This window comes from Neophocaena asiaeorientalis, unplaced genomic scaffold (assembly GCF_003031525.2).
Source record: "Neophocaena asiaeorientalis asiaeorientalis breed wild unplaced genomic scaffold, Neophocaena_asiaeorientalis_V1.1 scaffold203, whole genome shotgun sequence".
Lineage (NCBI taxonomy): Eukaryota > Metazoa > Chordata > Mammalia > Artiodactyla > Phocoenidae > Neophocaena > Neophocaena asiaeorientalis.
In genome coordinates, this window is record NW_020172776.1 from 1,598,625 (window position 1) to 1,623,874 (window position 25,250).

Here is a 25,250-nt window from a genome sequence, read left to right on the forward strand (position 1 = left end):
AACCTGCTTTTCTACGATCAACCCTTTTTAACTCAGATGATGAGATATGTACCCGCATGGCACAATGATCAAAAGCTTATAACTCTGTTCTAGTTAATAGAAATAGCCATGAGTTAAACTCTGCCCCCACCCCACCATCAAGAGAGCCTATTTCATAATAAATGTTAGATTATTCCACCTTCAAACGTTTCACTTTTCTAGCTCCAAACTCTAGCATTCTTATTCTGACTACTTACACCCTTTCTACTCTTTGATATCCTGGTATATAGCCTGGATGATTTCCTTTGAGCTTCAGGTATGAAGCCACTAACAAAAAAATGTTTAAATCTGTTCTCCCAGGAGCTTAGAGATCTTATCTTTATGACAACTCCCATAAATCTTAAAAAATGATCATTAAATATTGATTTACTCAATTAATTATAAAAACTTTAGATGTCTAGTATTTGGTCATGTATACTATTTAAAAAAATACATCAACAGAAAACTTTCTGAATATCACTAGACAATGAATTAAGCAAACCTTTATTGAAGCTTAAATTGTGGTACAGAAATACATTTCAACTGATTTAAGTCCAACACCACGAAGAGAGAAATTATGGCACCAAAATTTTCCCTCCTCTATCATACACACTAGGATTAATTTAGATTACTATTCAATCTACAGTTTTTATTTTTCTAGGCTTTGTTCCATACAAATTTGTGCAGTTTCTCAACATTAAATAGAAATCTTAAATCTATTGGGCTGGGGCAGGGATCAGACCTCAAGCCAATAAGTGTTCATCAAATCTACTGGGACACTGTTCAAGAACAAAATCCACTTTGAGCATTGGTCCTCATAATAGCACCAAAACGTTAGGTACTGTGCGCTAATTACAGAACCGGACTGATCCATTGATTGAAAGCTTCTTCAATGAAGCTCTGAATCAACATGTTTAAAAGTCAAAAGTGTTCCAACCACTTGATTTCAAACCAAGTAGAATTTATGTTTAGAAACACTAAAAAAAAAGTGTTTCATTTATAAGTACAGAAGGAACAAAAACATCACTGCATCAATCCAGAATGAATCAAAAATTGTTTGAGGACAAGAAGAAATACAAAATTGAGTCAACTTTGCTCTTTTCTCAGCTGCTTAAATAAATGTCCGTATTAGCAAATACAGCTAAAAGATGCCAACTCTTTTAAGCCTGTATTTCTAGTCATTTCCAATTGACCATTTTGGAATTTTGTATGTTCTGTTTTATGGATAGCACTCTGCTTCACTGTGTAGTATGTCTGAATAACCTGAACAGTTCTCATTCATCACTTGATGTTACTCCATGGAGAAAGAAATACCAGTAAGAGGAAGCGTCAGAACACTATCACATGCATCACAAAGTCACAGAACTTTTTAAGTCACAAAGATGGCAAAGACATCGATTCTGCTTTGAACGAAAGTTTATGGCATATCATTAATAGAAATTAGTGGAAATGGCTATGAAAATAAAAGTTGAGGTGAATCATCTGAGCTGACTCAACTTGTTGAATCCAACACAACCTTTATCTTAAATCTCCTTGCTAACAAATTTAGTGATAATTATTCTATACTACTACTTAGCAAGTTAATAAAGACATGGTACCCATGAGAAGCTAATCTCATTTAATGGGGGGCACAGAATGGCATACAGTTCTGCCAATATTCCCTAGTATCAATCTACACCTTCTTCACTAATCAACACCAGCTTATTCCAAAAGAGCTCATGGTAACGAAAAATGCCAAACTCCCTTGACCTTAAAAGAAAATTAAGCCCAGGGTCCACCCCCAACCCCGTTCCCCCTCTGGGGTATAAGGTTAGTGTAAACCCACAGTGTAACAGTGTATTGCTTTATGGAGGGGGTGTGGTTGGGAGGGAGACACCATGGTGAGGAATGAATCAAAGTCACACAAGTATAGGAAGCAGTGAGATAGTAACACACAAAATGGATAACTGCAGTCATTTTCGTAGAGGACTCGACTCGTGGAAGAACTTTGATTGGTGCTGCAAAAACATCTGTATGAAGTAGAAATTCATTTCAATAACATTAGTAGAGAATATGTTCTAGAAAGTGGAGGTAACTGGATGCAAAATCCTGGTAGCAATTTAATAGAACAGTCCCAGATGGCTAGGCTGAGGCCAACACCTAATGAGGACGAAAGCCTTGTCTGTGGGGAATTTTGGATGATACCTGGAGAAATATTACACTGTGCATAAACCAAATTGAGTTGTTTTCACAAGTGTTGTAAAGTTTCATATAGTAAAAGGTTTTTTCTACATGCACTTCAATTTCACAGCAAGAGTGGCATAGGATACCTAAACACAGAAGAGAGCATTCATGCAAGATATCTAACTCCTTGATATAATAATGCATACAATTCAAAATGATTACACTATCATTACATCTAGGGCTTTCTGCAACTACAAGGTGGTGGTTATGGAAAGCATGGCCCTTGGTATCAATATCTAAAAAGCAGCCACCACCTTCTTCTATGTGTGTTCTCTTTTTGCGTTTCTTCTTCATTTTTCTTAATCAACTCTGCTGTTGTTGCTGCTTCTTAGCAAAACTGGTAAAAACAAAATTGTAATCATTGAACATAGCGCTCTGGCAATCAAGACGTTTAAAACCTTCAATCTTCTGGGGTGAAGAAAGCACTGTGCGACATTTAGAACTCTGGGGAAAAAAATTAAATTAACCATGAGTGCTTCCAATCTGCAGAAGTATTTTCAAACAAAGCAGTCATGCAATAAATATTTAAGGCTACTATTTTAGTCAAACTGTGGCACTGAAATATTTTAGCTGACTTCTTAGGGGTGGGATGAAGTGGGGCACCTTATGTCCCCTGGCACCCCCCACCCCAAGGTCTATCAACAGTGAAAATAGGACAAGAGGAGCCCATGAACTGGGTTAGATATAAAAACAAGGACCAACATAAGTCTAATGAAACACATAAAGCTTCTCATCTACCAAACACCTCAATTAGTAGTACCTCTGAATATCTGAATGATTATGTGCCATCTCAGAATACATTTTATGACATGCTTCACTATCTTTATTTTCTGTAAGATTTTATTGTCGATAATAAAATACTTTACCTGATTTACAAACAGGGTGGTCACAAATTTTCCTGGCTTGAAGACTTCCACAACTTTCCTGATCAGGTCATCATAGGAGGTCTGACTTAAGTTTGTTTCAAAGCTAACATAAGAAAATTCTGGTTCTGGAGTGATGTGAATAGTCCAATAAGTTCCCTTTGAGAAATAGTTTTGTGTTAATAATGGAAAGGGCACACTTAAATATTTCAATTATTAAGCAAGATATTCTTACTTACATCCGATTTCATTCCATTCATTGAATACCCACAAGGATTGAACAGTGTGGCATCAATGACAGAACCTGGTATCAGGTCACGAATTCCACTCTCCTGGAAAAAAGCCCAAAAACTGAGTTAAAAACAAATCTGAAAAATAAATGGAGAATGAGTTAAAATATTTAGTCACCAAGCAGAATACAGAATTATTATTGAAAATGCTTACACGAGTGACATCCTTTGCAGTAACACCATCTTTCATGTAGAACTGGTCCATAACTGCTGGGTCAAGCTCACTCATCAGAATTTCCAGGGTTTGATCTGGCTGATTGATTACCCGACTCTCTGGGAAATCCAAAGTATACAAGTACCTACGTAAAAGTACAAAATAGTTTCTAACAATGACAACTCCAAGTTTAAAGTAAATCTTATGTAGAACAAAACTTCCATCAAATTAGGTCCAACATACCAACAATCAGAATTCATGCGTCCCATACAATATGCTGCTCCATCTGTTGAAGGAGAACATAAAATAAATTTAACAGATCCATTCGATAGCAAGTAGGCAGGATCCCCCTCACCTTTTAAGAAAAAACTTTACTGGCTGTCATTTAGAGATGCACTTCAGCTAGTGAGTCAGTCTAAATGGTGCTGAGAAAACTATGGTTTACTCTCCCCTAAAACTCCATCAGGAAATGGAATTTGGTCACCCATTTATCTATTCTCTCAAGTAAAAAGTTATTTTATGTAATATGTCCTCCTGTCCATAGTGTTTCAAAGCCTCATTAAACACAGTAAATTAATAGTTGGTAGATATTTAAACTAAATTATACTCAGCACTCTTATTTATATAAGTAGTACAATTTCATATTAGTAGATGAGGTAAGAACAGTAGGATAGAAATCTGATTTTCTTTTTAAATCATCCCTGTGGACAACTTTGTGCCATGTGACTAAAATCATCCAGGTTTTCAGCCTCCTTTAGGATATGAGGGTGTTAGATTAGATAAACTTTACTTCCCTGTCCTTGAAGCTCAAAAAGGAAGGTCTATAAATAAAGCTTAGCAAATGGATGGAAAAAATCTTGCCAATTTACTTGAAGTGACACTATGCTCTCACTAAGTTGACCATTTTTAAGCTAGGACAATTCCTATATAGAATGCTCGACAGAGTTTCTTAACATGGACCAGTGCCTTAGCCTGGGTTTATGAGGTGACTGGGCATTTTTCTGGATGAAGGGATTACAGCCTTCATAACCACTAAGTTAGATATAAATGAGGGCAACTGGCTAGATGAAGATGAGCTCTCCCTCTGGCAGGCGATCAATTCCTTGATTTTTCCCCCATCATTTCAACAATACTTACACAACATACTCCAAAAATTGTAATCAGCTACGTTGATATATTTATCTTAACTATATAATGTGCTGCATTTGACACATAGGCGCGCGCACACACACACACATTTGAGAGGATATATCTTCTAACTTTAAGAAAGCAGGATTCAATTCTATTAAAACTTACTTGGAAAAAAAAAAAAAAACTTACTTGGGAAAATTGCATTCAGAAACTCTATTTCTTCCTGGAAATTCCGGTGTGGGTACCCTTGGTGAGAAGGCTTCATGAAATTCTTACGAGAATAAAAGAAGCTCTATAAAAAGACAGACAGATAACTTCATACACTGAATTCTATCACCTTTCCGAAACCAATCAACTATTTTCTACATATACATATCAAAATCAAAACTATATCCATAAATATTTTCCCCAATGACAACTAACATAGTGTTTTTCCTGTAATATGCTTAATAGATGTATAAGTACTTTGCTGGCCGACAAACAAAAGCAAAGGCCACTATGTCAAAGAGCAAGGTTTCAGACCAATACCCATGGGTTAGTGTTATACAGAGCAACTTTGTTTTTCAGCTGTGAATAGAGTCTAAATAGAACATTAACCATGTAGATTGTGTCACTGAATTTCTAGAAACTAAAAAATGCCCAACTACTAATGATGGGTCATAACAACTGTAGAGACAAGGTACAATATTTATTTCTAGAGCAGAAGTTTCTTTCTTTGTTTTTTTCTGTGCCATATCACGTGGCATGTGGGATCTTAGTTCCCCGACCAGGGAATTGAACCTGGAACCTTGACAGTATGAGCACGGAGTCCTATCTACTTGATGGCCAGGGAATTCCCTAGAGCAGGAGTTTTCTTTCTTTTTTTTTTTAAAATTAATTTATTTTGTTTTATTTAGTTTTTTGGCTGTGTTGGGTCTTCGTTGCTGTGCGTGGGCTTTCTCTAGTTGTGGCGAGCGGGGGCTACTCTTCATTGCGGTGCGCAGGCTTCTCATTGTGGTGACTTCTCTTGTTGCAGAGCATGGGCTCTAGAGCGCAGGCTCAGTAGTTGTGGCGCACGGGCTTAGGTGTTCCACGGCATGTGGGATCCTCCTGGACCAGGGGTCGAACCTGTGTCCCCTGCATTGGCAGGCGGATTCTTAACCACTGTGCCACCAGGGGAGCCCTAGAGCAGGAGTTTCTAATACGAGTTTTTTTTTGTTTTTTTTTTTAAATTTAATTTTGGCTGCGTGCGGGCTTTCTCTAGTTGCAGCAAGTGGGGGCTACTCTTCATTGCGGTGCACGGGCTTCTCATTGCGGTGGCTTTTCTTATTGCGGAGCACAGGCTCTAGGCACTCGGGCTTCAGTAGTTGCAGCACATGGGCTCACTAGTTGTGGCTCACAGGCTCTAGAGTGCAGGCCCAGTAGTTGTGGCACATGGGCTTAGTTGCTCCGTGGCATGTGGGATCCTCCTGGACCAGGGCTTGAACCTGTGTCCCCTGCATTGGCAGGTGGATTCTTAACCACTGCGCCACCAGAGAGTCCCTAATCTGAGCTTTATAACAGGCATGTAAGCAAAAATTTTGTGGCAGAACATGTGTATATTTAGTTTCAAAAGAGTCACTGATCCAAAAATTAAGAACATATTGCTAAATTTAGATTTTCTTAAAAGGGTCAATAATTAACAAAAACTGTTTTAGGTCCTAATGACAGCTATCCTTGCCATAGTTAATTATTAAAATCCAACATTTGCTTATCAGAACAATTATACCCTAAGTATAAATTCTGATAGCATTCAAGAATTAACCGACTATTGCTCTTTAACATAATCAATTCTTTATTATGAAGACTGGATGATTTTTCTTGCTTTTCTTTTTCTTAGCTTCTCTACCATTCATAGTAATAATATTAAGGAATTAACTACTGAAAGTGTCTGGTTTTCTTTTCTCCCATTTGAGTTTTATCCCAACTCATTCTCTGGTTCCTCCGTATTTTTTGCTATTAATGAGCAACAGGCACTCTTTCTCCCCATGTTGTGAACGTCCTTACCCATTAAAACTGAACAAATATATTTACCAGGCACATCACCGAACCCTAACATTTACGCCCCACCCCACAAAAGGATAAATGATTTTTGATTACTTACTTGAATTGAGTCAAACCCACTGTAATCCCTAGCAAGTTTCAACAGGGGAACCAGTGCTTTCAGCAAGAGGGTGGTACCACATGTCTTCAAAATGAAACGTCTCTTGGAGACAAACATGCTACTCTCACTGCAGTTTAAAAAAAAAGTCACAATATTATAACAATGTTTATGTACTACTGAGATGCTTAATCTAGTATTGCACTGTCATTTACAATGTAAATTTTTGGCTAATAATTTTAAATGTTAAGATCTCAAGGAGGCAAATAATGTACTATAGTATTCTTCCTCTTCTATTATATAAAAATCAGTGTAATGTTATAGGACCCCACAGAAACAGAACTTAAATTAGGTATAAAGCATATTAGCTCATTACACAAACTCTCTTTTAGTAGTCAACTTTCCTCCTCACCTAACCTAACCTAACCTAGGACACTAAATTCATACTTTACCTCATTTTGAACTGCCCACTCTCGTGTATTTCTGTAACCATCTCATTACTTTTCATTAGATAATAAGCTCTATGAGGAAAGGAATGTTTGTTTTTACTCACCATTATATCCCTAGGGCCTGGCACATAATAATCATTTGATAAACATCTGTACATGCCAAGCACAAGCTTCGTAAAAAGCAGGCACCATGTTCAATACAATAGCCCCAAGGCCCATTATAGTATTATTATAAGAATTCAATATAGTATCTTTGTACCTATAAAAAGGTTGCATGGCTTTCTTCTCTTACATACAGCAATCCTATTTGTATGATGAAGCTAATTTTCACTTTGCCTGAAGTTCTGAGAGAGAGGCATATACTAAAAAGGAAGACCTGTATCAGGGACTGTGGGCAAAGGAACAGTGCCATTCTACCCTCCCCTCCTTCACAGACATTTCCTGCTAACCTCAAGGAGGTAGTAAAGATGGCAACCATCTTGAAGAGCTATTAGGTAAGACTTCAAAAACCTACTGCCTAGGGACATCGGAAGTAAACATTTTATTTTACATCATATTTTAAAAAATAAGATGAAAACAATTATAGAACTAAGATCCAGAAAAGTGATTTGCTATTCCATGTAAAGTATGATTCAGACTGAAATTGGTTAGCCAACACTTGTTTTACAGGACTTACCTGAGTACATAAGCTTCCTGCTTGTCAGTTTTTGTCACACTTATGATTGAACATTGCACATCCTTCAAAAGTATGTCCCACTCGGATCTATTATTTAACCAAAAAGAGGATGATTAATTCATAACAGTACTCTCATAAAAATTACAAAGGTCTCAAAGGTTTCCAATGATTTAAGACCACATTTTATATTTGTTGTCACATTCTTGTTCCAGCTTCTCTTATGAATACCAACATTTAGTTTTGTTTCAAAATAATTTATATTGGGGCTTCCCTGGTGGCGCAGTGGCTGAGAGTCCGCCTGCTGATGCAGGGGACACGGGTTTGTGCCTCGGTCCGGGAAGATCCCACATGCCGCGGAGCGGCTACGCCCGTGAGAAATAAGATGGATACATTTTGCTATAGCATGTAAAAAACAAAAAAGCAAACCGAAACCCAGGAAATTATACTACGTATTTGCAATTTATTAAGAAAAAGACAAATGGACAAAATAATGTAAACAGGCCATGTACAGAGGAAATACCAAAGGCCAATAAACCAAGGGAAAACATTACCTTTCACTAAGTGATTAAAGAAATACAAGTTAAAATGAGATACTTTTTTCCCCTATCAAATTCTGATTGTTTTTTGTAGGGGGGATGCACCACACAGCATGTGGGATCTTAGTTCTCCGACCAGGGATCAAACCTGCGCCTCCTGCATTGGTAGTGCAGATTCTTAACCACTGGACTGCCAGGGAAGTCCCTCAAATTCTGATTTTTAACCTTACTATATGAATTACAATTTAAAAGCATATTTCCTTCACCAATTAGATTGGCAAAGAGATTTAAGTTTGACAGCAAAAGTAAGCTGGTACTCTCACACAGTTTTGATACTATTTTCTGCTATCAAATTGGCAGCTAATCACAATGCCCAGTGCTGTTTAAAGGTCTAGAAGCATTGTCAAAAAAAACCAAAAAATGCCTTTGGCTGACAATTCAATAGTACAAGCATACCCATAAGATCTTGGGAATACTGTTACACTCTAATGGGATGACAAAACGCCCATTTCAACAAAGCTGAAATGCAGTAAGGCAGTAGACAGCAAAAAGGAGGTCATGCGCTAGTCTTAATCTACCCGATTGAGACCTAAGGTAGTGCTTCCTCTTCAGTGTGCCCACTATAAACAGAAAGTTAACATAAAATATTCCCACAGGACAGCTTAAAATAACCAGACTAAAGGCTAGAAATATGTTTTAAGCCTCTTAATATTTGGCAACTCATTCTTGTATACCCAAGAAAATGGCACATTAAAGCTTTCTTTTCCAGTTAAGACCTTGTGAGAGAAATCCTCAACAGCACAGCCAGCACAGAAATAAGTATGCTTATTCTTTCGTATTAAAGGCAAACATAATACCAATCAATCCTGCTAGAATTTTGTGCCTGTTTCATCATTTTTCTAAAAGAATGTTATTGGCCCAATGGGCTATTGGATGACCAGCCACAAGGCAGTAGTAATTCCTCCCACTGGTAGATTAAATTGAACATTACTCAGACCCATCTTAAAACTTAAATGATTTAGCCTTGCTAATGATTAATTATAAAGCCTATTTGCCCATAACTTTATCAAGCAACTTTTTTTTTTTACGAAGCAACTTTTAAAAAGAGCTAACAATTACTCTTTTTAAGAGGTGCTAATGATTGTTTATATAAAGAAGAAAATACGTATTAGACTTGGCCATGTTTTTGCAGTTTGTTTCAAATTTTAAAAATGGTTCAATTTGTTTAGGGAAGGAAAAACAGTTGCAATTAAGACCCAGTTCTGAGTTAACACAAATTTATAGATTGTCTTAGGTACTGAAGTAGTAGCTTTCAGTTTCATATTTCTAAGACTCAAAGGTCACTAAATGTGCAAACAACATTCCAGAACCCACAGTATTTCAATTCCACAAAGAATATGCCTTCATGCAAAAAGAAATAACCAGAACTAAAGGAAAACATGAGGCTCTTATTGAAGCTATTGCTTTTCTGCTTTGTGACATTTCTTACAATTACCCCTGGGCTTGGTTTAATAAAACCTACCTCACATGACTGATAATAAATTACATAATGCATACAAAATTTACCTACTAGATAATAAGAATTCAAATACTGAATATGAAGGTAAATAATAAAAATACCCACTATAAACATTAGAAGCATTTAAGTAAAATTCTGGAGCACAGGGATCTCTTTAGAGATCTAATTCAGATCTTCCAATAATGCTGCTGGCTGATGTCATTACCTACTGACTTCCCACTAGAATTAAGCACTCCTGCAAATATTCTCTTCTATCCACGGGACATAACATAAATAGTGAATAGAACTGAAAAGCAGTGATTAAAGTTAACTACCCTCCCCCAGTTTTATTCAGATATAGTTGACATACAGCACTGTGTACGTTTCAGGTGCCCATCATCATAGTGATTTCACTTATGTATACTGCAAAATGACTACTGCAATAAGTTTAGTTAGCTTTCATCACCTCACATAAATACAATTTTTAAAAAAGGCATTAAAAGAAAAAATTTTTTTCGGTGTGATGAGAACTCAGGGTTTATTCTCTTAACATTTTCTTCACATATCATACAGCAGTGTTAACTATAGGATGTTAAGACTTTTAAACGTGTTCTGTGGCTGAGCTAGATATAGTATAACAAGAACTTTTCCTCGCTTGTATAGGTTTTTTTCCTGGACTTGCTTTACACTTATCCAAATTTATCCTCAGATGTTCCCCCAAATGTCTCCTCTTTCAACGTTTCTTTTAAGTGGTTCTTGGCCAAGAATAGGGTGCTAAGACTTAGCTAGTCAGAAGTTCTATGCTTGTTTAGTGGACCTCTCTCTATCTAGGCTGTTTCACTTGGGAACTCCGTGTTTTTTTGCTGTTGTTCTTTCCTGGGTAGGTCAGATTACCCAAATATTCGGTTCTCTTGCCTGGAGCATATTAAGATTTCTGGTAGGTAAAAGAGCTGATAAAGGGCTAGGGATCTCACACTCAGTATAAACTTTTTATTCTGTTTTCAGTGTAGTGACTCTACCCCTCAACTGTACCTGCTTCCCTTACTTCAGAAAGATCCTGTTTTACTCTCTCCAAAGAGTAAACTATTATCTAATCTTCAGATCTCCTGGGATCCCCCCTTCTCATCTGACACATTATATGATAAAGACACAACGAGGGACTTCCCTGGTGGCGCAGTGGTTAAGAATCTGCCTGCCAACGCAGGGGACATGGGTTTGAGCCCTGCCGGTAAGATCCCACATGCCGCAGAGCAACTAAGCCTGTGCGCCACAACTACTGAAGCCCTCGTGCCTAGAGCCTGTGCTCTGCAACAAGAGAAGCCACCGCAATGAGAAGCCCGCGCACTGCAATGAAGAGTAGCCCCGCAGCTTGTTGCAATTAGAGAAAGCCCGCGGGCAGCAACAAAGACCCAACGTAGCCACCCCCACACAAAAGACAATGAGAAGAATAATTAAAGCAAATAAAGTGTACATTGACAAACATATAGATAACTAATTCACCCAAATCAAGCCACCTGAGAGTGAACTAGAACCTTATAATTATGCTGAGACAACAGGTGCAAACTTTGACTGTTCTGGATACTGCTGAATGGATTTCACTCTACCTAGAACCTCTGTCCCCACCTCCCTTCCTCCAGCTCAAGCCACCCCACTACCCCCACCAGATCAAGTCTGCCATTAAAATGTTTTAAAACTCAGAAGGCTTACCTAAGTGCTTTAGTTGTGTGGCTATTTGGGTATTCATGTTAATCCCACCAGAATCATTCCAGGTAGTTAGGGATTGAATGTGTAATTTACTGTTTCCATCCTCAGTGCCTAGCCCAGTTCACAGCAGGTCCTAAAATATTTATTGCATCTGGCAATAATTTTGATTAGATCTTATAAACTTACTAAAAAATCAAAGAGCCTTAAATTAAAAAAATCTAAACTGCTACATGATCCCATTCAGTTTTTTAAATTTGTCACCATAATAATTCAGGTATTTAGAGGGTGAGTTCTTAAAAAGAAAAAATAAAAGATTCATTTAACAGAATTATTCTGTTAATGAGCTACACATATATCTTCCACTTGAAATGCTATCTTAACCTGCATAAATGAAGTTTAGTCATTTCACTGTCCAGTATCTTAGCTGTTATAGAACCCATTCATTATAATGAACCTAGACATGGACTATTTTCTCTGCATCACACTCCTCTTTCTGTGAATCTGACATAAAATGTTAAAACTTTTGGTTTGTCCCACCAGGATCTGTTCATTTTCAGTCTCAATATTTTCTGTTGTTCACACTGGGCAATTCCTACTGATCTGTTTTCAAGTTCACTCACTCTCTGTCATCTCCATTCTACTAAATAAAGCCCATTCAGTAAACTTTTTATTCCAGTAGTTATTTTTTAGTTCCATCTTCTATTTCTCTGCTAAGACTTCTAAGTGTTCTCCTTACTTCTTATAGAATGGTTATGATAGATGCTTTTAAATTTTGATCTGCATCACCTAGAGGCTGGAGTCTATTGATTGTCTTCCTTTGAAAGAATTTCCTGGTCATTTATTTGTATGTCGAGTAATTTATGATCGCATCCTGGACATCACACTGTATGATTTTACATCTCCTTTAAATCCTATGGAGCATGCTGATTTTAAAGAACTGTGTTAGGGGACTTCCCTGGTGATGCAGTGGTTAAGAATCCGCCTGCCAATGCAGGGGACATAGGTTTGATCCCTGGTCCGGGAAGATCCCACATGCCATGGAGCAACTAAGCCCATGAACCACAACTACTGAGCCTGCGCTCTAGAGCCCGCGAGCCACAACCACTTAAGCCCGTGCGCCTAGTCCATGCTCTGTAACAAGAGAAGCCACCAATGAGAAGCCCGTGCACCACATCGAGGACCCAACGCAGCCAAAAAAAAAAAAAAATTGTGCTAGCAAACAGTTGAAATGGTTAAGTTCAGTCTTGTTCTCATCCAACTTCTATGGGTTATGTTACGATTTCAGAGTTATGAAAGCCATTGCTATGGAATTCTGAGCTGTCCTGCATATGTGCCACCCAGTGGCCAATCTGTCAGTTTTCAAAGCCTTTGATACACTGTTTAGGGTCAGATCCACACATGAGCAGCTAAGGAGTGTTCATATAAATCATTAAGGGATCACCTTCTTCACCTCTTTCTCTCCATAATCTCCACAACAACTTCTGGCTCAAGGGGGGGAGGTTTGGTGGGGGGACTGGGGTGGTAGTGAAGATGGCCTGCTTCTTGGTCCTCTGGCTAGAAAGCCAATTTAGTTTCCCCACTCTGCAGCAGTCTGCTACAGGACTGCCTGAGCTGTGGCAGGAAAGAACAGAAAAAAAGCAAAGCAATACGAAAATAAAAAAGGGATTTTCCCCACTCTCTCTAACCCAAAGGGGCCCCCCTTCCCTTCCTTCTTTGCATTCCAGAAAAAGACCTCTCTCAGAGCTCAGTTTGTGTGCAGTTCCAGGTTTCTGGCAGCTTTTGAGACCACCCCAGGAGATACCAGAGAAAAAAAGAAACAAACTCCCGACTATTTCAGTGATATTTTGAGTTTTGGCTTCCTTCTACAATTCACCTAACATTTACTTTTCAGAGTTCTCAGATAGCTGCTCCATGCATTCTGTCCAGGTTTTTTAGTTGCATTTAGTGAGAATAGAGTGTGCTTATTCCATCTTGATGGAACAAGAATGCTCTTGCACTCATTCATCACTGTTAATTCTACAACCAAACTCTTCCTCACCTAATGGAAACCTTCAAGTAGGATTTTTCAAAGTCACAGTATGAAAGGAATTGCTTTAAAACACCCTAAGCCAAACACAGTTGAACAGTCTATCAACCAAGTGATTATAAAAACACAATCTTAGGAGCACTGTTGGCTCAAAAAAATAATAAATCAAAGGACAGGAAAGATGCAACAGAGATACAGAATTGAAGAAGTTAATACAATGCCATACATGAACACAAAGAGGAAGGAGAAAACCAAACAGCTGAGAATTTCAGCAAATTATTAATATCACATTTCTGAGGGAAAAATAAGCCTCCTTATGTAAATAAAGCTTTTTTTGGATCCTAGCCACACCCAGATCATGATAAATATCCCAAATAGTATGCTCTTTACAAATGACAGTACATGGATTGACTGATCTTAGTCACTATGCCAGAAAAGTAAAACATTAATGGCATGCCATATTTTATAAGTTTTCTTAAAGAGTCTGTGGTCTAATAAAAATAGAACAAACTGGGGTGTTAACACAGTAAGAGAGGCAATTAAAATGACAAGAGACTTCTATGTCATCTGATTCAATAACACTTGTAATGGCTAACTGACTTTTTTTTTTTTTGGCCATACCACATGGCTTGTGGGATCTTAGTTCCCCGACCAGGGATTGAACTGGGCAACCGCAGTGAAAGCTTCTAGTCCCAACCACTGGACCGCTAGGCAATTCCCCTGGCTACACTCTTTAATGTAAAAATTTAAGAAGTAAACACCTCAGGTCAAATGACCTTTAACAAAAGTACAAGACTAATTGGGCAAAGAGTCTCTTGAGCAAATGGTGTTGAGAAAACTGGATCTGCACACAAAAGAATGAAATTAGATACTTACCTTACACCATATAACTCAAAATGGACTTAAACACCTAAATTAACAGACTTCCCTGGTGGTCCAGTGGCTAAGACTCCTCGCTCCCAATGCAGGGGGTTCGATCCCAGGTCAGGGAACTAGATCCCACACGCCACAACTAAGAGTTCGCATGCTGCTGCAACTAAAGATCCGACATACCGCAGTGAAGATCCCCCGTGCCGCAACTAAGACCCAGTGCAGCCAAATAAATAAATATTATATATATATATATATTAATGTTAAACACCTAAATTAAGACACAAAACACCTATAAGAAAACATAGGGAAAAACTTTAGGACATTGGATTTGGCAAAGCTTTCTTGGATGTTACACAAAAAGCACAGGCAACAAAAGCAAAAAGAGGCATATGGATCTACATAAAACTTAACTTTTATGTATCATAGGAAAACACTCAATAGAGTGAAAAAGCAGAATTGGAAAAATATCATACATCTTATAAGAGATTAATATCCAGAATAAACAAAGAACTCCAACAACAAAAACAAATAACCCAATTTAAAAGTAGGCAAAGACTTAAAAAGACAATTCTCCAAGATATACAAATGGCCCACAAGCATGTAAAAAGATGCTCAACACCACTATTCATAAGAGAAACGCCAATCACATTCTTGATACCACCTCACACCCATTAGGATATCTGCTATTTAAAAGGAAAAACGAAAGAACAAGTGTTGGCAAGAATGTGGAGAAATTTTAACACTTATGCACTGTTGGTGAAAATGTAAAATGGTGCAGCCATTATGGAAAACAGTATGGACATTCCTCAAAAATTTAAAAATAGAATTTACCACATGATCCAGCAATTCTACTTCTGGGTATATACACAAATAATACAAAACAGGATCTGGAAGAAATATTTGCACATCCATGTTCACTGTTACTCACAATTGTCAAGAGAAGGAGGCAACCCAAATGTCCATCAAGGGATTAATGGATAAAGACAAAGTGGTATAATACATAAAATGGATTATGTGGTCTTAAAGGAAATCCTATCACATGCTTCAACGTGGATGAATCTAAGAATTTTATGCTAAGTGAAATACACCAGTCACAAAAGGATGAATACTGTAGGTTTCCACTTGAATGAGGTAATCAATACATTCATATGAAGTATCTAAAGTAGTCAAAATCATAAAGAAAGGTGATTGCTAAGGGCTGGGGGAAGAGGGGAGGGGAAATTAGTGTTTAATGGGTAGTTTGTTTTGCAAAATGAAAAGTTCTACAGATCTGCTGCACAACAAAGTAAACACACACACCGAATACTGCTTAATTGTACACTTTGTTAGACTTTTAAAACATCAATTAAAAGAAGTAAATGATGGAGGGAACAAAATGCTGCAAGCAGGTGGAAGAAACCCTTTAGAGCAGAGTTTCATTTCACTCTTATCACTTAGATTCTACCCATAGATACTGTAGGTCAGATACTCTGCAGATGGTGCCTCGAAACCTACATTTACTTAAAAGGGCTCCATGTGATTAGATTCCTCTAATGGTTTTCTTCCTTTAAGCAAAAATCACTGGTTTCAGGACTATCAAGTAATTTACCCAAAAAGCCACCCAACTGAACTATTTGAAGCTTCCCTGAACTGTGACCTTAGCTATTAACTTGACCTATCTGTTTCAGAGACTCTCCTTATCACATTACATTCAGGCCTCAACACCATACCCAAAGTAGTAGTACTAGTAATAGTAGTCTGACTCAAACCTATCCTAGAACATGAGATTATTCTTTAGCAACGTCTAGACTGACCAGAATTTAATTCAGATTATCCAGAGAAAATAAGCTTTTATCTTTTGTTCAAAGAAATCAACCCAGAATGCACTGTTAATTATAATCAGAGTACTAAATCCGCCATCTCAAACTTTACCTAAAAGTTAAATGAGTATAATTACTGCTACTTTCATTTGATTATTACTTTCAATGTGTACCTCTCAAAGAAAGGTGGTTTAACTTTTTTTTTTTTTTTTTTGCCGTACGCGGGCCTCTCACTGCTGTGGCCTCTCCCGTTGCGGAGCACGCTCTGGACGCGCAGGCTCAGCGGCCATGGCTCATGGGCCCAGCCGCTCCGTGGCATGTGGGATCCTCTCGGACCCGGGCACGAACCCGTGTCCCCTGCATCGGCAGGTGGACTCTCAACCACTGCGCCACCAGGGAAGCCCAGAAAGGTGGTTTAAAGATAACAGTTCAAACTTTTCTGAAACTGCTGTGAGGAGTTAATGAGAAGCTTAACTCAATAAGAAGCTTTTCACTCCGCAACATTTACGCTAAAAGGTTTCTTGGCAATGGGTTGTAAATTCCTTAAATGTAAATTATTGATATTGAAATATGGTGCAGTCATTTAGTCAAGTAAGGCATGAGTTCTGGGAAAGTTAATGCTGAGGTGTAATTTACTATTTTTGCAACTGCCCCCAGTCCTTTACTGAAGATTTTATTTTAGCTTACAAATTTGAGTGAAGGAAAGAAAGAAGAGCAGAACATGCCACTAGTCCTAAATGTCTTTTCCAATATTAAAATTATAGATGGTAGTTTTCATCTAACCTTCCCACGATTAGTAACACGTCTAACACCTCTAACCTTCCCACAATTAGTAAAATATTCTCTTCACCTCCATCCACTACAATTTCCCATGTGAACCTACCTCATTACTAAGAATATGTATAGCTCAGGTCTGAGATGAATTCTAAAGCAAAAAGGAAAGCCAATTTTAGAGTCCTGAAAGATCAGATTAAACTATCTTTCCTCACCAAAATTTCTTCTTTTCTAACATACTTCCTCCCCATAGCTGCCATTTCTTATAAAAAGGCTTTTGCTTGGTCCAGGATTTTAGTCCGGCAATTCTAAGACATTATGGAAATAGACATAAATGGTCTATTTCTATTCAACATCATTTGAAATCTGAAAAATTCAGTAGAGAAAACTGCAGGTTAAACCTAATATACTACTCCCTCTTTTTATATTTCAACTTTAATTACTGTGTGAAATAAGTCAGTTTTAGAACACATCATCTGTTCCTTATTCATTTGGATGTCTGGACTACTGCTTTTCTCCAACATATTGTTAACCAGTATTATTTAACCCAAGCATACCAGAAAAGATTTTCTTTCTTAAAAAAATAAAATCTATATAATGTGCCCCTTTTGTCTCCCTTGAGAAATCAGTAAAAAAAAAAAAAGATTCTCAGTATTATGTCATTTGTTCAGATTACACTGAAGGTAAATGCTACAATTCTACTAAATGGCCTACAGGAGAGTGGGAAATGTTTAACAGAAAGTGGGTTCCAGGGAATTAACTCCCTGGCAGTCCAGTGGTTAGGACTACACTCTCTCACTGCCAATGGCACGGGTTCCATCCCTGGTTGGGGAACTAAGAACCCACAAGCTGCGCAGTGCAGTTAAAGCTTGGAAAGATGGGCCAACTTTGCTTCATGTGCTTTCTATTCCCTCATACCATATTAAAAAATCAATTCCAGATGGATTGCAGATCTAAATATGAAAAGTAAAACAAAGTTTAGAGGGAAAAAATAACATCTTCGTTACCTCAGGATGAGCAAAGGTATCTTAAATAGGATACAAAACCACTAACCATTAAAGGTGAAAACACTGATAAATGGGACTACATTAAAATTATGAACTTTTGTTTCTAAAGCTATCATTAATAAAATGAAAAAGGAAACCAGAGTGTATAAAATATCTGTAATACACATACTGGACAGATAATTCATCCATAATATATAAAGAACTCCTGCAAACTGAAAAATCATCCCAAAAGAAAAACAGGCTGACTTGAACAAGCATTTCACAAAAGATAGCCAAATGGTGAATAAAGATATGAAAGGATGCTCAACTCCATTAGTCTGAAGGGAAATACATAGACCACTATATACCCACAATAATAACTAAAATTAAAAAAACAATACAAGTGTTGGATGAAGATATGGAGCAACCAGCACCCTTATGCTGACTATATGCACACCCTATGACTTAGCAATTCCATTCCTAGGTATGTGTATATTTAACAGGAAAGCATACATATTGCTCACTAAAAGACACACTAGTGTTCATAGCCATATATTTGTATTAGCAAACTGGAAATCACTCAAATACCCATGTTAACAATAGAGTTGATAAACTGTGGCATATAGACACAAAATACAACATTGAGAATGAACTAAAAAACCTCAAACATAATGCTGACCAAAAGGAGGCATAATGCATACTAAATGACTATGTTATATATAAAATGGGGAAAACTAATCTATGGTGTGTTAGAAATCAGGATAGTGGTTCCCTTAGATGGAGAGGGGAATAGGTTATAATTGGAAGGAGGTACGGGGGATTTCTGGCTAGTTACATTCCTCAGATTTGAGCGCTGGTTACATGAATGTGATCAATTTGTGAAAATCAGAGATGTACTTATGAGTATTTATTTATTTAGGCTGTGCCGGGTCTCAGTTGCGGCACTTGGCATCTTCATGCGGGGTCTTTTCGCTGCAGTTCCCCAACCAGGGACTGAACTTGGGCCTTCTGCATTGGGAGCATGGACTCTTACCCACTGGACCACCAGAGAAGCCCATGATTCTCTTAACTTTTGTGTTATGCTTCAACAAAAAGCTCAAAAACCCCAAAATATCTGTATTCAGAAGATATGCTGTTTTACTATTAGGCAGATTTTTCAAATCATATTGTTTTATTTTGGCAGATTACCACTTTCTCCAGCTCTGCTGGAATATTTCCTTCAAAATGGCCCTACGGTTTTTTTTTCTCTTGGTTGATGTCTGTGGAATAATTTTCATGTCACAAATTCTTCAAACCCCACACTGCTTCCAACTAAGTATTTTTTTGGATCCTTATACCTGATGATAGCAGAATCTTTTCTATAAAACTATTTCAGCAGCTTTTCAAATTCTCCAAATTCATATTCATCGTTGTTACTGTACAAAGAATTTGGGGACATATAGTACTCTAAACTTCAAATTCATTTGAATCTTTTCATTTACATTAAATCTACAAGATTCTTGACATACATGTATACCTGGGAAACTATTACAAAACACTGACCGCATGCATCACCCCTAAAAGGTCCCTCATGCCTCTCCGTAATCCACCCTTCCCCCTTAACTCCATCCTCAGGCAACCACTGATCTGCCTGTCAGATTCTTGGAATTTTCTGGTTTTATAGACATGAAATCTTACAGTATAGTACTTCTTGTGAGGCTTATTATTTTTTCTCCAGCACAATTATTTGTTGCATGTATCAATAACAGTTCATCTCTTTTTTTATTACTGAGTAGTATTCTATCGTATGAATAATCATAATTTGTTTATTTATTTGCTTGTTAATAGAGACGTGTTTCCAGTTTGGGGGCTATTGAAAAATAAAGCTGTTATGAATACATTCATGTAAAAGTCTTTGTATGGACACATTTCCTGTTCACTTGGACAGATGCATGAGTGGACTAGACTGGCTGGATCATATGACAGATGCATTAACTTATTAAGAAACTGCCAAACCATTTTCCAAAGTGGATATACTGTTTTCCATTCCCATCTGCAGTGCGTGAAAATTCTGATTCCTTCACAGCTTGTCAGGGGTCTGATATCAAAATTATACAAACCCCAAAAGGAACTGTGATGTGTATTCCCTTTCTGTTAACTATTAGAATGTATGAAGAAGGTTGGAATTATTTCTTCCTTGAATGTTAGAACACTCCAGTATAACCATCTGGGCCTAGATTTATATTCATGGGATGATTAATGATTAATTCAATTCAGGCAATGGTAATAGGACTATTAAGATTTTCTGTTTCTTCTTGCATCAGTGTGGAAAAGTATTTTTCTAGGAATTTCCCCATAATATCCTTGTTATCTTTTAATCGATAGTGATGCCCTCTTAGGACATCTTAACCCTTTCCATAACCTTAAGTTTTATGTTTTATAAACAGTGTAGTTAAGTTGTTAACTTTATTCCAGTCTGTTAGTTAATGTCTTTTGACTATGACTTTTGTCTATTTGCATTTTGGCAGTATTACTGAGGTTGGAGATGTGAGGTTAAGGACAAGGAAGGATTTTCTGGCTTCCAAACTTTTATATCATTAAAAAAAGAACAAAGCTACTAAAGACTGATTATTCTGTGGAAGAATTAAGGTTTAACTGCATTAAGCAATCCAAAACTCACCATCTCCTCTACTTGAATAAAAATATGTCAACTTGGTAGAGCACTCTTTAATGTTAAGTATCTGATATACTTTCTCCTCCAGCCTGGTTTGCTTAAAGAAAGGAAAAGAAAAAAAGATTCTGTCCTTAAGGGCAAAGAATCAAATATAAAGATGTTAACACTTATGGTTACAATTTGTCAGTCAGTTTTTAAGTACTATATATGTATTAACCCACTTAATCCTCACAATTACCCTATGAGGTAGGTACCATTATTTTCTCCATTTTAGAGACATGGAAATATCAAACAGCTAGCTATTAGATGATATTTGAATTCAAATCTAGACATGCCATAGGTCATGCACGAACCATCTCATTATGCATTACTCTTCTGGATGACTGATAACTCCTCTGTGGTCTCTGGGGCCTGCACCCCACCTCCTCCGAGACCAGAAGCCAGTGATTTTCTCTGGCCAGGCCATTGGTTTTAGGTGATGTATCAAGCATGTATTGTTTTTCAGGTACTTTTTTTTAAACCTCTGAATAAATAACCTAACCAGTTGATCTCTGCCTGAGAGGTCACTGAAAAATGTTCCTCGAAGGTTACCAACGGACATCTCTGTTAAATCCAATAGATGTTTCAACAGCTGAAATGTGCTAAACTCTCACAACAGTGACGTAACAAATTTTACGTGTCTACAAAACGTATGGTACTAAATCACGAATTCAACAAAACTGAACATCCTGTCCTTGAAGGTATAACTTTTGCCATCATTTTAAGATCCACACTGAAGCAGTAAAACAATTTCAGCTGATTAAAGTACAAAAGCAGTTCTCAAACATTTAAAGAAAGCAAGTTGCCCATTTATAAGCCTTTCTCCTCCTTGATTCAGGGAACTCTTAACCAAAAAAGCGCAAGCTTAAATTCTGGCATTTTTGCCCAAGAACTCGGGGAGGAAACACTCCCTTCCCTTTATTAAGAACGCGTGCTTACAAATAAAGCTTCAACCCATTTAAAGAGCCAGAGCAGAAAATTTTGTTATTCATTTTATATAAGACTGTTCTTACTCATTAGTTCTTCCTGACAACATTTTCTAGATAATCCCATCACAATCGTTTTACCAAAGGCGTATTACCAACACCAGGGAGCTTTCCCATCTGTGAAATGGAGGAAATACTAAGCTTCCCCATATTTTGTAAGTAACTGCTTCCTATAAACATAAAGGGCTTAGAGTAAAGGGATATATTAAGACATTTTTAAGTGTCGCACAAAGCTTGAAAAATGAAACCGGTCACACTTTAGCTAACGCGATGCTCTTCTACAGGAGATTCCTTCAACATAGATCGCCTTAAAGTCCCGGCAGCACGTGTCCGCCTGGATTCCCTTCTCCAGTTGCTTTTTGTCAGAGAAGGCGGCGAGCGCAGCCAACATTCCTGAAACGCCCATTGGCCCACACCCCGGGGCCAGGCTCCCGGTCGGGCCAACGAGCTCATTGGTCGTCGCCTCTCAATGAAGCGGCCGCGCCGGCTCCGCCGCCGCCGCACGGCCACTCTAGCTAGCTGCACTTGTGCGCGGAGAAGCCTAGAAAGCCAAGGGGTGCTTAGCGAGCCTAGCCGGGGGGAGCCGGCCCAGCCACCCCAGGGGTCGCCTGCGCCCTCGTCTGCGATTGGATCAAGGCCACTACAAGACCTCTCCTTTTCTGCGCGATCGCCCAGCTCTCTCGCGTGACTGCCCGGGGTGGGAGGCTGGGGCCCCAGATTCCTTTGCTGGATTAGGCATTAAAGGTATTATGTCCGAGCTCGGACGGGCCTCTAGCCCGTGAATATAGGCAAGCGTCACTCTACCCCGCACCTCGCCCGGACCCCGCCGACTCGGTAACAGGTTACACAACCCAAGGTCAAGAGAGTCGGGAGCAAGCCTCGGTGGGCTCCCTGGGCCGCCCCGAAAAGGCTTTGGTGCAGAGCACGTTAGGGCGGCGGTGGGGCCCAGCCACTGCGACACAGCTGCTCCCGCCCAATCCCCGCCGCCCGGGCGCCACATGCTGCCAGCGCCGACCGCGGGCGGGAGGCCTGCTCGTCAGCCCCTCGGCCCGGCCCCGGGTGGGCCCCCTCCTCCCGCAGCACGCGGAGAGAACGAGTCGGACTCCTGTCCCGCTCCCTCCCTCCTCCATTCCCGAGGCAGACACGCCCGAATTAGCGCCTGACTAAGCCCGCCGAGCCACACCTGCTGGGAGGGAGCCCGCGCGGCCCCCACCCCCGGGCACCTCACCCGGGGCCCCGAACCGCCAACTCCCGCGGAGGGGGAGGTAAGTTTGGGAGGCGAGGGCCGCCAAACCACCCCAAGCGTCGCCGCCCGCTGCCCCGCACGCCGCGCGGGGGACGTTACCTGAGCACGCGGCGGCGCCGGCCTTTTCCCCTCCCCCCGGGCAGCGCCCGGCCCTGCAACGGTGGCGGGAGAAGCCGGCTCGGGCCGCGCGTGGACCTGGCCGCTCCCGATAGCGCCGGGGCCGCCCTCCACGGCCGCCCAAACGACCCCCGCCCGCGAACCTGACCTCACCTGAAGGCTGCGGGAAGCCAGCCCCCGCCCCCCAGCCTGGGGCTGGTGCCTCCCAGGCGGCGACAGCCCCCAGACCCGACTGTGGGCGAGAGCCCCGAGCACCCACCTTGGGATGGTGCGAAGATCCCCAGATCCTTGGTTTGCGTCGGGTTGCTGCCTGGAGAACTAAACCTCCAGCAGCTTCTCAGTCCCTTCGAAAAAATGTGCAACCTCCATCACCATGAGACTAGCGAACAACCAACAACCACAGAAAATCAACTAAATTAAATCTCTTCTCCCGCCGCTGCCGCCGCTGCGGATTGTTCCAGCTGTGTTACTAAAGTTCAGGTTCCTTTTTTGCTATAATTTTATATTAACTTTTTTAAAAAAAGGGTTAATAAAATTTTCCCGGCTTTTTTTTTGTGTGTGTGTGAGCGAAAGTTGAACGTGAGTCTGTTGGAAATAGAGGCAGATACAGCTCAGTCTCTTGTAGTCCGCTGTTTCCCCGTTAGAGAGAGTAGAGCGAGCGCTAGCTAATGTCGCCGGCCATACTGTGGGAGCGAGGCCGCTGCGTGAGCACCGAAATTATATACCCCGTCTACCCGAAAAGCCAGGAAGTGACGCAGCGTCCCGCCCCTGCGGCTCATTGCTCCAGCCTCCTGTCAATCACCAACCACCCAGTTGCGGCTGGCTGGCCGCCCGCCTGCGAGGAGCGCGGGGAGCTGGCTCCCTCGCTGCGGTGCGGGTTCGGGCTGGCAGCTGGGCGGGAGACGGCGATCTGTTGTTCGGCTGGGGACTACAAACCTGGGGTCGAATGCGGAGTGGGTGGGAGAGCGGGGACGGAGTGAGGAAAGGCTGTGTAGCGCTGCGTAAAACAACTGGTTATCGGGGAACATGGGTGGATCCTCTGGAGGGTTGGCGGGGTTCGGCGGGGGCGGTGGCCACTGCTGGGCTGGCGTGGGGGTTTTGATCCTGTGCACTTCGTCGCGATTGTCGAGGTACTCGGCCATTCTCTCAAGTAAGCTTCCCCAAGGCGAACGAAGCCAGGCATTAAAACTCAACATTGGTCCGTGACGCACATGTTGCCAGGGGTCGGATTAGAAGGCGCTTTAATGCTGCTCTCGCTTTAGCTGATGTGCGAATGAACGCAGTTCTCAACCGGTTTACACAATAGCCAGAAGCGTTGTCTCCCTATTCAAAAAGGGAGAAGCAACGTGGCGCCCAGCCTCGAAGGGCTCCGGCTCTACCTACCTCCCAGCATGTGGCTCGCCAAGCCTCCGAGTTGGCCCAGAGCAGTAGCTGCCGTGAAGCACTGGCAACTCCGCGTTCAATTAGGTCAACTGGTGGGACTTTATTCTGCAAAACTGTTTCTAGAACCTGATTTATTAAGTATAATTTGAAAGTGGGACATAAAGGGGTAGGAGGGAAAGGGGGGGTTATTTTGGGACTGTATGAAATCATCTGTGTGAGACTTGAAAATTGTGAAGAACTATAGAGTTTAAAGACTCCTTCATTCAATAAAAATGAACCAAAAATAAATATAATCTGAAATTGTTTGCAGGGAAATGAACGTAACAGGGATTCAGAGCTATCACTAGTCGTGATTTAGAGTCATGAATCTGTAATTTCAGTAATCAAGTAAACTGTAAAAGTTGTCGAGTCGTAGTCAAGCAGTTTAACCTGAGGTGGCAAAATTGTGGTAACAAAGTTGTGACTTTTACTCAGAAATATGGGAGAAAAAAAACCAACCTGACGTAAAAATTAGCAGTCACAAGACAAAAGACTTTTCCTTATCATCCTTAGAGAAAGACTTACCTCAACTACAAGTGAAATAAGACAATGTTGTAAGCGTCAAGTGCTTTGAGTTTGTACTCTAGATTCCCTGCAGGATAGTAGTTGTCTTTACAGGAGCATGAATTTGTTCGCATTTCTATGTCAAACCTGTTGAAAGAAGCTAT

The 25,250-nt window shown here is 40.0% G+C and overlaps 1 protein-coding gene across 1 annotated transcript; it reads right to left on the reverse strand.

The window, feature by feature from the left end:
• Positions 1 to 501: 501 nt before the first annotated feature.
• AMD1 (adenosylmethionine decarboxylase 1) lies at positions 502 to 23,843 on the reverse strand. The gene is made up of 9 exons (XM_024740934.1): positions 23,420 to 23,843; positions 7,924 to 8,010; positions 6,802 to 6,928; positions 4,869 to 4,971; positions 3,792 to 3,834; positions 3,549 to 3,693; positions 3,344 to 3,436; positions 3,108 to 3,263; positions 502 to 2,685 (listed from the first exon to the last, which is right to left on the reverse strand). Exons 3-9 carry the CDS (start codon positions 6,916 to 6,918, stop codon positions 2,545 to 2,547), a joined length of 798 nt encoding a protein of 265 aa, XP_024596702.1. The 5' UTR covers positions 6,919 to 6,928; positions 7,924 to 8,010; positions 23,420 to 23,843; the 3' UTR covers positions 502 to 2,544.
• Positions 23,844 to 25,250: the final 1,407 nt, after the last annotated feature.